General features: G+C 31.5%; 2 protein-coding genes across 2 annotated transcripts in view; one reads left to right on the plus strand and one right to left on the minus strand.

Annotated features, from left to right (window-relative positions):
• The window catches only part of LOTGIDRAFT_237262 (hypothetical protein), a gene marked incomplete at its 3' end in the record, with an annotated part of 7,040 nt that extends 4,959 nt beyond the window's left edge, over positions 1–2,081 (plus strand). The window contains exons 6-8 of the mRNA XM_009046376.1: positions 281–296; positions 1,160–1,299; positions 1,791–2,081. Coding sequence (XP_009044624.1) covers positions 281–296; positions 1,160–1,299; positions 1,791–2,081 — 447 coding nt within the window. The remainder of the gene's footprint in view (positions 1–280; positions 297–1,159; positions 1,300–1,790) is intronic.
• A 4,374-nt stretch (positions 2,082–6,455) lies between these two features.
• Positions 6,456–7,331, minus strand: LOTGIDRAFT_83337 (hypothetical protein; the record flags this gene model as incomplete). The annotated part of the gene is made up of 1 exon (XM_009046377.1): positions 6,456–7,331. A coding segment is annotated over one exon (876 nt), but the record flags the coding sequence as incomplete, so codon positions are not given.
• Positions 7,332–15,687: the final 8,356 nt, after the last annotated feature.

Raw genomic sequence — 15,687 nt, forward strand, 5'->3', positions numbered from 1 at the left:
AGATTGTAACATACACCTAATACTATAAAGTTACAGCTAACAGATATCATAGGTAAATATAGATTGTAACAATACACCTAATACTATAAAATTACAGCTAACAGATATCATAGGTAAATATAGATTGTAACAATACACCTAATACTATAAAATTACAGCTAACAGATATCATAGGTAAATATAGATTGTAACAATACACCTTATACTATAAAATTACAGCTAACAGATATCATAGGTAAATATAGATTGTAATGATACACCTAATACTATAAAATTACAGCTAACAGATATCATAGGTAAATATAGATTGTAACAATACACCTAATACTATAAAATTACAGCTAACAGATATCATAGGTAAATATAGATTGTAACAATACACCTAATACTATAAAATTACAGCTAACAGATATCATAGGTAAATATAGATTGTAACAATACACCTTATACTATAAAATTACAGCTAACAGATATCATAGGTAAATATAGATTGTAACAATACACCTAATACTATAAAATTACAGCTAACAGATATCATAGGTAAATATAGATTGTAACAATACACCTAATACTATAAAATTACAGCTAACAGATATCATAGGTAAATATAGATTGTAACAATACACCTAATACTATAAAATTACAGCTAACAGATATCATAGGTAGATATAGATTGTAACAATACACCTAATACTATAAAATTACAGCTAACAGATATCATAGGTAAATATAGATTGTAACAATACACCTAATACTATAAAATTACAGCTAACAGATATCATAGGTAAATATAGATTGTAACAATACACCTAATACTATAAAATTACAACTAACAGATATCATAGGTAAATATAGATTGTAACAATACACCTAATACTATAAAATTACAGCTAACAGATATCATAGGTAAATATAGATTGTAACAATACACCTAATACTATAAAATTACAGCTAACAGATATCATAGGTAGATATAGATTGTAACAATACACCTAATACTATAAAATTACAGCTGTACAAATAAGTAAATACAAATATGCTATGACAATTCACTGATGAATGACAATGTATCATTTGCATGGTGATACATTTCAGAAATGCTTACTTTCAGGTCAATTGCTAATTTCAATCTTATTATCCAATCTATACTCGGTTTCAGATTGTCATATCAATGAGAATACCTCAGAGAATGTATCAGATGGACAGAATCTACAAACAGACTATAATGTTAGAAATGCTATAGTATTGTGTGTGCAAAGCCAAGTTAGGAATTCTAAGGTTGATATAACAGTAGACAAGGTAGGTATATAACCAAGGAGTATGGGAATTTCTTCTGGAATTTGAGGGTTTAGACCTTTAGCTACAAGTGGTTGAAATAAGCCAAACTTTCCTCCCCTGGATCTTGAGGAGTTCTCATGTGAAAAACATCTTTTTGCTCTAATGGAACAATTAAGCTATAAGGCTGTGTATCATAAGGATCCCTTGACAGTTAGAATAAGCAGAGTTGCTAAATGCCAATGCTGTCGAATCAGTATTTTTTAAAAATATTTTCCAAAATTCAAAAAAGGCTTGACAATATGCAGGTTAACGAATTTCTATAGTTAGTGATATATTACCTCATTTAGAATACCAATACATTGTCATATTTGATAAATGGTGCTTTATCCAATTAAAATTTATATTTAAAATTCTAAATATTCGATAATGTGATGATGACATCGCAATATACATTCATGGTCTCTACCCAACCCCCAGCTTACGAAAGATTTTGAAATTTTTTTTCATTATAGACAGAACCCATTAGAAACTTGTTGGAAAAATATGCTGCAGAAAAACAATTGGATATTTCTAAGTTAGTGTTTAAATTTGACGGTGATGATGTGAATCCGAACGATACTCCAGAAGATTTAGACATGGATGATAATGACTGCATAGATGTGATAGACAAAAAATCTGAGGGAGTGAAGGCAACAGCCAAAAATGCAGATATTGTGATAATTGATGACACCCCTCAGAAATCTAAATCTAAGAAGCGTAATTTGAGACGTTCGCGGAGGACCATGCGTCAACAACCAGCCTGATTCTAAAGCAGTATTGTCAACTAATATTACAGACTTGATATGCAAGACTAATCTCTCAAGCGACATTGTCAAGTACCAGTGAAGTTTATGGACTTGTTGTGGGAGGCTACTATCGTAAGCAGTATCTCTGCCTAGGAGAGAGTCTGAGAGAAATTTAGCATGTGGGTGAAAGACAGCACACATCTAACAGGTGAATATGATGTCAGCTTATTGATATAGAGGAAGTTCGTTGAAATAATCTCTTTGTAAGTTATTGTAAAATCACTCTAGTACTTTAAGCATAACTTTAAACCTTTCTTGTACAATACACCTTATTCATGCGTCGTGTTTTGTAAGACAGGAGTGCATAATGCATTGAAAAGATGGCAACGTCATATGACATTACCGGATGTGACGTCACTTAACAAAGGAAAAACTGTCCCTTCTCAGAAACTTCATTAAATAGCTTAATCAATTCTGATTTTAATGAGATAAAATATGATTAGTTTTGAGTCAGTTTGATAGGAGAAGAAAGCTTTAAAGATATCAACTTGCAGATTGTATGCAGTGAGATCACGTTACCTCGTTCTGGAATCAATATGGCCAAATATCAAATTAGTTCTTTTTTAGATTTTAAAGGAAGCTGAATTTCATTCATTTGTTGTCATAGAGATTTAAAGGACAAATGAAATCATTAATGTTCATAGAAATCATAGCTCACTGCTTACTTTGTTAAATATCTTCAAAAATATAAAAGATGACTGACTTCACCTGACAAATATGTACAGGCCACGTTGTTTTTGAAATGGGATTTCCGGTCAAATAGATAGGCAGCAAGATTCCCCTCTTAGGAAAACTTTTATTTGAATAGAATGATTTGTCACTTTCATTTGAAGAAATTTGATTATATTTATATTGATAAATAATGCTCTTGGTCCCAACTTTTGGTTCAACAGATAACCATATATATCTTATTCAGAAAATATTTAAATAAAAAAAACACTTGACGATTTTCTCGTCAATCTCCCCATTTAAGTCATAACTTTTTCGTTCTACCTATATCACCATTGAATGTAACCAATTTGTACATAACCATTAAGTCAGTCTTATTAAAACAAGACCAAACTTTCGTTCTGTCATTTCATTAACATTAGGTTTACAACTTCTATATAACTTTCATTCTGCTTTATCTCCTTAGTAATCAAAACTCTACTCTCTCCAGGTCTAATTTTCTTCTGAATACACCTTTTGCTCATGTCATATAATCCCAGTACTGGCGAGGGAAGAGATATTATTGACTGGTGGTATTATAAATCAGAATGAAGGGTATATTGAGAAGCTGTTAGACTTGAACTGAGGTGGTTTAGTAAAAATAAAAAGCTATTAAAATCAGGGATCTCAAATTTTTATTTTTGGTCAGTGGTATTTTTTGTTATTTTCAAATAAAACCACTCTGAGGGATGAAAATATTTCTAATTTGGAAACGGCTCCCATAGCATCTTAAAATAATATAATTCTACCCCTGTACCCCACATGGGAGCCTGCTGCGACCCCCTTTTACCCTCAGCTGATATTTTCGATTTCCTCAATATTTTTATTACCCACTGAGATCCCTGAAAAATATAGAACGAAAGTTTGGTACGTTTTTTGTAAATCACCATTACATCATGTTGATATATTTTTGTATAAAATCTCAGATTGATTTTGTAGAGTTCACATTAAATTATCTTTATTCGTTCTCGAAATGTCTCTTTGTGTGTCGTGATCTTAAAGATATACTACCCCTTAGGATGACCTAAAAATTGAAAGTTTTAAACTTGGTCAAAATGAGATATTATTCATCAGTGGACTTACTTATTGTCATAACTATACAAAAGAATTCCTCTATAATCAAATAAATCCATCAAACTAAGTAATTTTGACACTGCTCAGAGGCGTGTTTTAATAATTATTTAGTTCAATGGACATATCGTCTTATATATGGCACCTGGTATGTCCAACTGAAGAATATACACACTTGTTGACTAACACTTGTTGAAATAACCCTTTTCACGATAATACCACAGTCAGAGTAGTATAAGCAGACGCTCAAGGGAATGCTTAATGAGGGGCAGACACCACGGTGATATTATAAGGCATACTTGGTAAGTTACCCATAGTTATAGTAAGCAAATACCTTGTGATGAGAGCCGAGCCCATTGATAATTCTGTGGTCCCTACTCGGTCCCCCATCTTATTAGCATTGGTTCTAATCGCCAAGGGAATGCTTAACATTAGTTGCTGAGAGCCAGGGTAGGATATTATAAGGCATACTTGGAAGTCTGATTTCAGACAAAGTTAACCATAGTAGTAGGTAAGTGCCTGTTTTACACTTTGATCCCCCATCTAATGATTCTAAGGAACTCCACTGCAGCTTACTAGGTTGGTTCACATTGTTCTTGTTCCAAAACCACCAAAATCCTTTTCAGGGAATTAAAGAATTTAACATTACAATAACATGAACCATTAATATTAAATCATTTCTCTGTATAATATGCAATTTCAGCCTTGATTTTAGTTATCTATATTGATAAGGATTTGTATATACAATACGGATATTACTACATTGTACATGTATATTAAAAACATAGTTATCAAATGAATTCCTAACAATATAAACCGGATTTAATACGATACAAATCTCAGTGGGAGATGATGAAAGTTCGTTTAAAATAACATCTAATCGATACGTAATTATTCGAACAACATAAAAGTTAAAAGTCAATATACATTAATTCATTATTTTTTAGTCTCCAATCTTCTGAAATACACCATGTCAACCGTCAACTGATCTTGATTTACAAGAAATACAGTTTGATTGGAGAAAGGAAACTGTTTACTAATTTGTTTAATTTTAAGAAATAATATGATTACTTTATTAAACTGTATCTCGGACTAACAAGGCTTTATGTTGTACATTGATAGGTAATTCCATTGTTAGCTTCATTATCAAAAAACAAACCATTATAACTCTAATATTATCCTGTTTAAATTTTCTCACCCAGGGGAGTTAAGCAAATAAACAACAAAGTCTGGGAATTATCGATGCAAATCAATTTTTATAGACGCATACGCATGTCTAGTCTGATAGTCTCTGACTCCCAAACTATACCTGTCTATATATGGTTTTGTAGAAGCTGTACGTAGACAAAGAGGGACTGGGACATAGAGGCTATTACTCTGTATGCTTCAATAGATATCAACATTAATGTAAAATGAAATAACCTTTTGCATATATTATCTCGTTTGAAACGAAAACGTAGTTAAGAGACCATTCCCAAATGATTGAACTAGAGCGATCATTTTGAGGCAAGCATAGGTAGTAAACTATAACAAAAATTCTCACTGTTATAATAGACTTGAATACATCAATTGTAGTGTCATATAGACACAGACTGAAATAGGTCAGTTGTCTAAAGATCGCAGAGCGTGAAACTCTGAGTAACAACAACATGGTTTTTAGGTTGTGTTTTATTATTTCTAGGTAGTTAACTACATAATTTGATAAACAAATTCAAATAAAAAGAATAATAAATAATGCCAGAAGCCATTTGTTAGATCCAAAGAATTAAAATGTTTACCAAATTATAACAAACATGTGGTTTCTCTAATCCCGATGTTTGTTTTAGAATTCATTCCCTTATAGTCGGTACAAAAACTTAAGAAAAGGGAAACGATCTGCACCAATGGGTTTTATTGGATACATGTTGTACAACTGTAAACATTTCCAGGCAGATCTTGTGAATTATTTATAAAGGCATCATTATTATTGGCATGTTATTATTAGATGATTCCCAATTGATTAAAGTACAATAATTCTAAGAAATGGTGAGAGTTGCCAATATCCACTTCCGAGATCTAAAGAATTGAAATCGTTACCGACATATTCGACATCCGAAAGTTTTTAATCCTGTGAAGGGCTATTTGTATTATGGTGTTTTTTTTGGAATTCAATCTCCGGTAGTCCAAACAAAAACTTAACAAATCATTATTTACCTCTGTATCCAGCCAATTACAGCTCGTAACAAGTGCAGCTATATTTATTTTTTATCAAAGTACGACAAACTTCCATGATACAAGAAAATTGTCTCATGTGACAAGGTATTAGTTCGTAATACCTTCTCACTACTCGTTAGTTCACTGCAACTGAAAAAGTCTGACGAAAAACCACAAATTCAGGAATATCCAGGTGATAAAAAATACAAAAAACAGAAAAACATCAATACTGAAGCCACTTTTACGCAAGTTTTTACATATCAGAATCCCACAAAGTTTGGCCAATTTTCCATTATATTTCTTTTTTCCTTTCATTGGGGCATTATGGTTGTTTTCGGTTGATTGTGGTACATCTTGATTATGGTGACGATTGATTAATATAAGAGACACAAGAACAGTTAAACAACTCAGCGTCAATAAGAGACTTATGTACAGTGTCAGAAGGATTGGTTCGTTCGAATTTTGAGGCAGATAGCTGCTCACACTTGTTAGATAGAAAGTCAAGGCTAGAAGTACGGTGATGGAGAAAGAAGCCTTTTCTCCGGAGCCGTCCGGCAACCAGAAGGTTAACAAGTTGAGAAACGATATAATGATGATTGGAACTAAAAAGTTTTGAACAAAGAACAAAGTGAGGCGTTTGAATTCCAATCTCACGTATAAAACAGACATATTGAAATCATCCAATTTGTAATCCAGAGTGGTATAATTACTGGCCCTAAATACCCACTCGCCATGCGATTTTAGTGTAGATGTGTTAACGGACTGTTCAACGTGCACCAATTTCACTTGCTCCGTATTGTACAGTAACGGCGTAAACGCTAATGTGCAACGTTGGGTATCGAATGGGAAAAGAACTACATTCATTAAACAGGCTACAGTTATCTTCTTAGATAGAGTCCATGTCATTTGTCCATTCTGACGAGCAGTTAATCTGTATCGTACATCCCCAAATAAGTCCGCATCGTCAAGTGTACTGTACAAATTTATCCATGGTATCCAAATCTTTTCTTGATCCATCTGAATGAAGGATAGCCCTTCATACTTGTCCGGATTCCAAACTAAAAACTCGTCTTTCCATCGGAGACTAAAAATTATAATCACAGACAAAATTTGACGGACCTCGTCCAAGTCGACAATATCCGTAAGGTGAATGTTACACTCTACTAACAGCGGATCACTTTGATTCCGAATTGGGCGAATATCTTTAGAATAATTACCCAGTAAATGTTCTTTTAAAGATTTCGTCGTTTCCCATGACACACAGTTTACTGACATCAATCCATAACAGCTAAATAGTAACACAAACGTTGCTGATCTCATGCTTACTATCAGGTCCGCGTTCAAAATTAATATCCAAAAATCACCGAATATTACCGCGTAGTTGTTTCATCAGATCGGTTTGAAAATTGCTGACTTAAGAACGTGCTCACAATTAGTGTTAGAAATTGCTACCAAGCCTTCACCAAAACAGAAGAAATTATCGCACGCTTATTAAAGGACCGTGTCATTATTGAAGACTTATCTGGCTACATGTTTACCATCGGGTCCGCAATACAAAAGAAAAAAAAACCCGAAATGTGTTAGAAATGACTACCCAGCCTAAACCAAAGAAAAGTGAACTGTCGACGCTTCCCAGAGGCCTGTATCAACACTGGCGACTAAACCAAACTATTTAACATAGGCTTAATGCAGCTATTTGAGGTTAAATCAATAATGAGTTATAACTGTGATTCATAAATATACCATTCGCTGTTATTATCATACTGCAATTAAACTAATCACTGAAAGAGTCATTACCTATCCGCTAGTACCACAATGTTTACTATACCCAGCTCTCATTATTTACCATACCTAGCTCTCATTATTTATCATAGCTAGCTCTCATTATTTACCATATCTAGCTCTCATTATTTACCATACCTAGCCCTCATTGTTTACCATACCTAGCTCTCATTATTTACCATAGCTAGCCCTCATTATTTACCATACCTAGCTCTCATTATTTATCATAGCTAGCTCTCATTATTTACCATATCTAGCTCTCATTATTTACCATACCTAGCCCTCATTGTTTACCATACCTAGCTCTCATTATTTACCATAGCTAGCTCTCATTATTTATCATATCTAGCCCTCATTATTTATCATACCTAGCTCTCATTATGTATCATACCTAGCTCTCATTATTTACCATACCTAGCTCTCATTATTTACCACATCTAGCTCTCATTATTTATCATACCTAGCTCTCATTATTTACTATACCCAGCTCTCATTATTTATCATACTTAGCTCCCATTATTTATGATACCTAGCTCTCATTATTTATCATACCTAGCTCTCATTATTTACCACATCTAGCTCTCATTATTTATCATACATAGCTCTCATTATTTATCATACCCAGCTCTCATTATTTACCATACCCAGCTCTCATTATTTACCATTCCTAGCTCTCATTATTTACCATACCTAGCTCTCATTATTTACCACATCTAGCTCTCATTATTTATCATACCTAGCTCTCATTATTTACTATATCCAGCTCTCATTATTTATCATATCTAGCTCTCATTATTTATCATACCCAGCTCTCATTATTTATCATACCTAGCTCTCATTATTTACCATAGCTAGCCCTCATTATTTACCATACCTAGCTCTCATTGTTTACCATACCTAGCTCTCATTATTTACCATACCTAGCTCTCATTATTTACCATACCTAGCTCTCATTATTTACCATACCTAGCTCTCATTATTTATCATACCTAGCTCTCATTATTTACCATACCTAGCTCTCATTGTTTACTGTACCTAGCTCTCATTATTTATCATACCCAGCTCTCATTATTTACCATACCTAGCTCTCATTATTATTGACCATACCTAGCTCTCATTATTTACCATACCTAGCTCTCATTGTTTACTATACCTAGCTCTCATTATTTATTATACCTAGCTCTCATTATTTATGATACCTAGCTCTCATTGTTTACCATACCTAGCTCTCATTATTTACCATACCTAGCTCTCATTGTTTACTATACCTAGCTCTCATTGTTTACTATACCTAGCTGTCATTGTTTACCGTACCTAGCTCTCATTGTTTACCGTACCTAGCTCTCATTGTTTACCGTACCTATCTCTCATTGTGGTCAAATTTCTTTTCGTCCTTTTTTCTATTTAATTAATGAAGGACTGGTTATTTTATTAAATTTTTTCCTCCCTGATACCTTACCCTATTGCTTGGTATGGTCGGCCCGGTGTCGGCTCCAACCGTAGCTCAGTGGATAGCAAGTTGTTTTGTCGTCTGTTAGGCAGTGAGTTTCCGTGGGTTCTAATTCTCTTCCAGAAAATTCCCGATGCCTCTATCAGTGCTTCCGAGAGTCCAGTGTAAATAGTATGAAATCAAGTCGATAATTACTCTATGACTATAAATTATCGATAACAACCACTCTCAACCATGGCATAACTAATCAATCTGTGGTCCATTAACAGTAATTGATGAGGGCACCATGCTCTTTGAATTCAATCTCGGCGTGATTATGTCTGAATTCCAGTGAGTATTGATGACAGTCTTGGGGGACTTCGTTCTATTCATTTTCATGATTTTAATGACCGCAGTTGAGTGACATTAATTTATCAGAATTAATCAATATACAAAAGTATAGCTAATCGTTTGCTTTCTATCAGGTCCGCGTTCAAAATTAATAAAAAAAATTAGAATTGGTGGATTTTCAAAGAATTAATATTGAAAAAACAAAATATATCAGGCTTTGAAGGATTTATCAATTCACTTTTCGTTTAGAGTGCTTCGTTTAGACTGATAATATAATATATATCCCACAAAACTCAAATCAAATTAGCCGACCTAAGCCGATAGAATGATTATCATGTTGATTAGAATGTTATACTATCAATAATCTAATAGGAAGCTTTTGTTAATTTCTAATGAAGATCGGATAAAATATCCGTATAAAACGTGTTTCATAACAATATGATATAGAGATTAAAATGGAAATGAAATGATAATTCCACCCAACAGATAGAGTATAAAGGGAGGAGAAGGCGAAGGCACCAACAACCAAGTGTTTGAAAATGTAGTCAAACGTTTACCAAACTTCCAATTTTAACATCAAATCTTCAACAACCATCCTGTTTGGAACTAGCTGAATAGTCAATGATAACAATATTACTCTTTATGACAAGAAAACCACACATCTTACGGATATTATTCTATACTGCACATACACAAATAAACTACACATTCTTACATACAAATATAGATTACTACACATATAAATATAAATTACACATACTTACAAACAATACACATACAAATATAAACTACACATACAAATATAAACTACACATACTTACAAATAATATACATACAAATATAAACTACACATATAAATATACACAATATACATACAAATATAAACAACACCTATACATATAAACTACGCATATAAATATAAACTACACATATAAATATAAACAACACATACTTACAAACAATATACATACAAATATAAACTACACATATAAATATAAACTACACATATAAATATAAACAACACATACTTACAAACAATATACATACAAATTAATGCACATACAAATATACTGCACATACAAATATAAACTACACATACAAATATAAACTACACATACTTACAAACAATATACATACAAATATAAACTACACATACAAAGATAAACAACACATACTTACAAACAATATATATACAAAAATAAACTACACATACAAATATAAACTACACATACTTACAAATAATATACATACAAATATAAACAACACATACGAAAATACCCTACAATACTAACACACAATATACATACAAAAATAAACTACACATACAAATATAAACAACATATACAAAAATACCCTGCACATACTTACAAACAATATATATACAAACATAAACAACACGTACAAAAATAGACTACACATACAAATATAAACAACACATACAAATACAAACTACACATACAAATAAAACTACACATATTTAAAAACAATATGCATACAAATATAAAGTACACATACAAATATAAAGTACACATACAAATATAAAATACACATATAAATATAAACAACACATACAAATATAAACTACACATGCAAATATAAACAACACATACAAATATAAACTACACATACAAATAATATACACGTAAATATAAAGTACACAAACAAATACAAAGTACACATACAAATATAAAGTACACATATAAATATAAACAATACATACAAATATTAACAATACGTACAAATATAAACAACACATACAAATATAAACTACACATACAAATATAAACTACACATATCTAAAAACAATATATACACAAATATAAAGTACACCTACAAATATATACAACACATAGAAAAATAAACTACACATACTTCAGTACTTACAGATTTACACCAACTACTCCGCTTCATTTCGTGTTAATCCACTTCGCTCCGTAGTTGCTGTGAATCTATAAGCACTACTCCACTTCGCTACCAGGCGAACACAACTTTATTATTATCAATTCATTAAACATGTCTTTAATAGAATTCCAGACTCCCATCACTTATTTCCGTTTGGCAAAGTACTCGAGAGAAAAAACATATTCTTTCAAATGGGAGACCATAGCTTTAATGATTATAATTTAATAGGGATGTATGTTGATTTTGTGCAGAAAATTACATTGTGTTCTATTTTGAACAACTGTAAATAAAATATAAAATAACATATTGATTTTTTGTTAAAATGTGTACGACAGCTGTATATAATAAACTGAGCATTTTAGAAATTTATTTCATACTGCGCAATAGTTTCGTATGGTGAAATACATTTTGCTTTGGTGAATATGACAGGCAAATGGATATATGTGTGCAGATTCATACAACTGCAGGTGTGTTGATTTACAAATCCACTCTTTGGGTATTAGGTATTGATTATTACTAGAAGAGTCTCGTCATATCATAAATATAATGGATAGAAAGATGAGGGGAGAATTCATACCAGCAAGGGAATATAAGTTCACTTGAGATTCTGCTTCCTTCATGCAATCTTGCCTAATCTTTTATTTCCAGTTCCAGAATACCATACAACTGAAGTAGATGCACATATAAAACACCTTGAGGAACATTTGAGTTATTATAAACGGTTGAGAGAAAAATTGGTAAAGGGTACCAATGGTATAAAGCCTACCACAAAGAAAATTCTAGAAAACTTTCTAAAAAAACCTAAAAATATTGTTTTCGAACAAAAACATTCCTCCTCTGACGATTTGTTTAAGAAACTAAAAACGTTTCTATGTGATGTGAACATTTTTACGGATATTAAAGAATTTGACGAGTTTTGTAAATATTTGCAATTATTGTTGCTGTGAGCTAGCCAGTATTGATATATCATTACTATTATTATTTAAATTCCAACAGGTGTGTTCAACTGATTACTCGTATAATTATATAACAGTGATCACGTGCTTTCTTTTGATTTATTTAAATTTTATCTTAGCAACCACTAAACATTTGTGGTTGTTAACGTGAAGTAATGTATTTTACTGCACACCAATGTCTATTATAGATTGCAGGGTTTGCTTAGCAATAGCTTTAAATCTGCTAAAGCTATAAAAGTCCTTCAGTTTTTGCAACAAATTCATACTTTTCACCTTTGATATTTCCATCTTTAAATTGTACAGTTAAATAATAAAGACTTTTCTTTTCAAATTCTTTTATCAATATATCATTAATTGATTTAATCTTTTCATCTATTTTTACAAACACCATTTCAATTTGATTGTCGTTTGATTGAACTTTTTTATTTAATACTTGAAACTCTTTTTCCTGTTTTAAAACTTCGTTATTAATACTAGTTAACTGTTGTTTAACGTCTAATTTTTGTTTTACTATCTTATCATCTAATTTATAAATCAATTATCTAAGATTTTATAACTGAGTTTTATTTGTTTTGAATATAGATTTTAATTGCGCTATCATCAATGTTTTGTATTTGTTGTTGAATATAGGTTTTGATATTAGTAAGTTCTTTTTTTGATTCAGTGTTATCAATAAACTTGGCTCATTCTTCTTTACTAATTGAACTAATCTTAATTGTTTAGTATCTAATTTATGTCTTGTAATCTTATCATCTAATTAATGAATGTAGATTTCGTAACTGAGTTTTATCTACTACATTCGCCAAGTTCGTTTTGATAAAATCTGCCTAAGATTTCTTCACTACGGAGCCCCTAATTCGTTTAATCGAATAACTTATTGTAATACTTGATTGTATTTCGTTTAAACGAAATAAAAACTGTATTTCTTTTAAACGAAATAATTAATTCGTTTAAACGAAATGAAAAATGTATTTCTTTTAAACGAAATAATTAAATCGTTTTTTATTTCGTTTAAACGAAATAAGTAATAAATAAAATAGTTATTTCGTTTAAACGAAATATATGATTTTATTTCGTTTAAACGAATTAATTTTTTTCGTTAAAACGAAATATTTTATAAAAGTACGGAAAATTGCGCCTCAGGGGCACAGTACTTCACCGTGTAAATCTACTAAATTATAAGTTGGGGTGAAGTATTATTAACTTTATCAATAATAAATATTTCATTCGTCCAATATCCAACATAACCTTTTTCGAATTTACTTTTATATTTATAGATTCGAACTCGGTTTCCAACTTTAAATTTGGGTTTGATATTATTCATCTCATTTTCATAGTTATTTTGTGTGTTAAGTGACAATATTTTGTTGGGATTCTTTGAGGCTTGTGAAGTAGTCACACCTATAGATGAATGTATTTTGTTATTATATTCGTCGACAACAATTGATAATATTTTAAGCCATTTTTGGGAATTCAATTCTATGAACTTTTTAAATAATTTGTTTTTCAGGGTTCTATTAAATCTCTCGATAACTACGGCTTTATCTTCGTTATATGTACTGCAAATTTCAACCCATAACTTTTTGGGTACTCTGTCAGATTGTTTCATAATTGTTTCAAAAGCATGTTTGACTGACATTCCTGGTTTGTATTTTTAGAGGAATAACCCAAACATATCTTGTATATAAATCTATAACGGTTAAACAATATTCATATCCTCTTTCAACTGGCATATTAATTAAATCAGTCGACCATATATCATCTTTGGCGTAAACTTTAACTTTTAAAAAGTTTTTAGTTTTTCTGAATTCTTTATGAATTTCATCTGCCTAATTTCATTTTTGATTTTAAAAGTCTTGTGACTAGAGCTCTTTCAACTTTTTCTCTAAAAGTAGGATTTGGAATAGATTTTAATTCGTGAATCATTTGTTGATCCGCTTTATGTCTAGATTCTATGTCTGTATGATCTCTGTATAGAATATCGTGTTTTAGTCTGCTTGGTCTATTCTGTTAATAGGTTCTTCTACTTGCTTGGGATTATCGTTTGAATCTAATCGTAAATTTAAACGGGTTCCTGGGCCAGTGTAGTTATGTCCTGGGAGATGTTTTTCGCCCGAACACTTTGCCCAAGGAAATCCAGGAAGTTTAGTTAGAGATTTTTTAATGTCTCCTGAGCCAAAATAAGTTTTTGGAGTATGAAATTTTACTAAAGACATTTTTAATCAATTGATAATAATAAAGTTGTGTTCGCCTGGTAGTAGTAGTAATAGTGATTTACAGGGCTACGGAGCGAAGTGGAATAGTATGGAGCGAAGTGAATGAATGAAGCGAAGTAGTTGCTGTAAATCTGTAGCACTATTACTACCTACCTAGCTCTCATTATTTACCTTAGCTAGCTCTCATTATTTACCATACCTAGCTCTCATTATTTAACATATCTAGCTCTCATTATTTACCATTCCTAGCTCTCATTATTTACCATTCCTAGCTCTCATTATTTATTATTCCTAGCTCTCATTATTTACCATACCTAGCTCTCATTATTTATCATCCCTAGCTCTCATTATTTACCATACCTAGCTCTCATTATTTGCCATACATAGCTCTCATTATTTACCATACCCAGCTCTCATTATTTATCATACCTAGCTCTAATTATTATTGACCATAACTAGCTCTCATTATTGACCATACCTAGCTCTCATTATTTACCATATCTAGCTCTCATTATTTACAATTCCTAGCTCTCATTATTTATCATACCTAGCGCTCATTATTTATCATACCTAGCACTCATTATTTACCATATCTAGCTCTCATTATTTACCATACCTAGCTCTCATTATTTACCATACCTAGCTCTCATTATTTACCATACCCATCTCTCATTATTTATCATACCTAGCTCTCATTATTATTGACCATACCTAGCTCTCATTATTGACCATACCTAGCTCTCATTATTGACCATACCTAGCTCTCATTATTGACCATACCTAGCTCTCTATATTTACCATACTTAGCTCTCATTATTTACCATACCTAGCTCTCATTATTTACCATACTTAGCTCTCATTATTTACCATACCCAGCTCACATTATTTATCATACCTAGCTCTCATTATTATTGACCATACCTAGCTCTCATTAATTACCATACCTAGCTCTCATT

This window comes from Lottia gigantea (assembly GCF_000327385.1).
Source record: "Lottia gigantea unplaced genomic scaffold LOTGIsca_100, whole genome shotgun sequence".
Lineage (NCBI taxonomy): Eukaryota > Metazoa > Mollusca > Gastropoda > Lottiidae > Lottia > Lottia gigantea.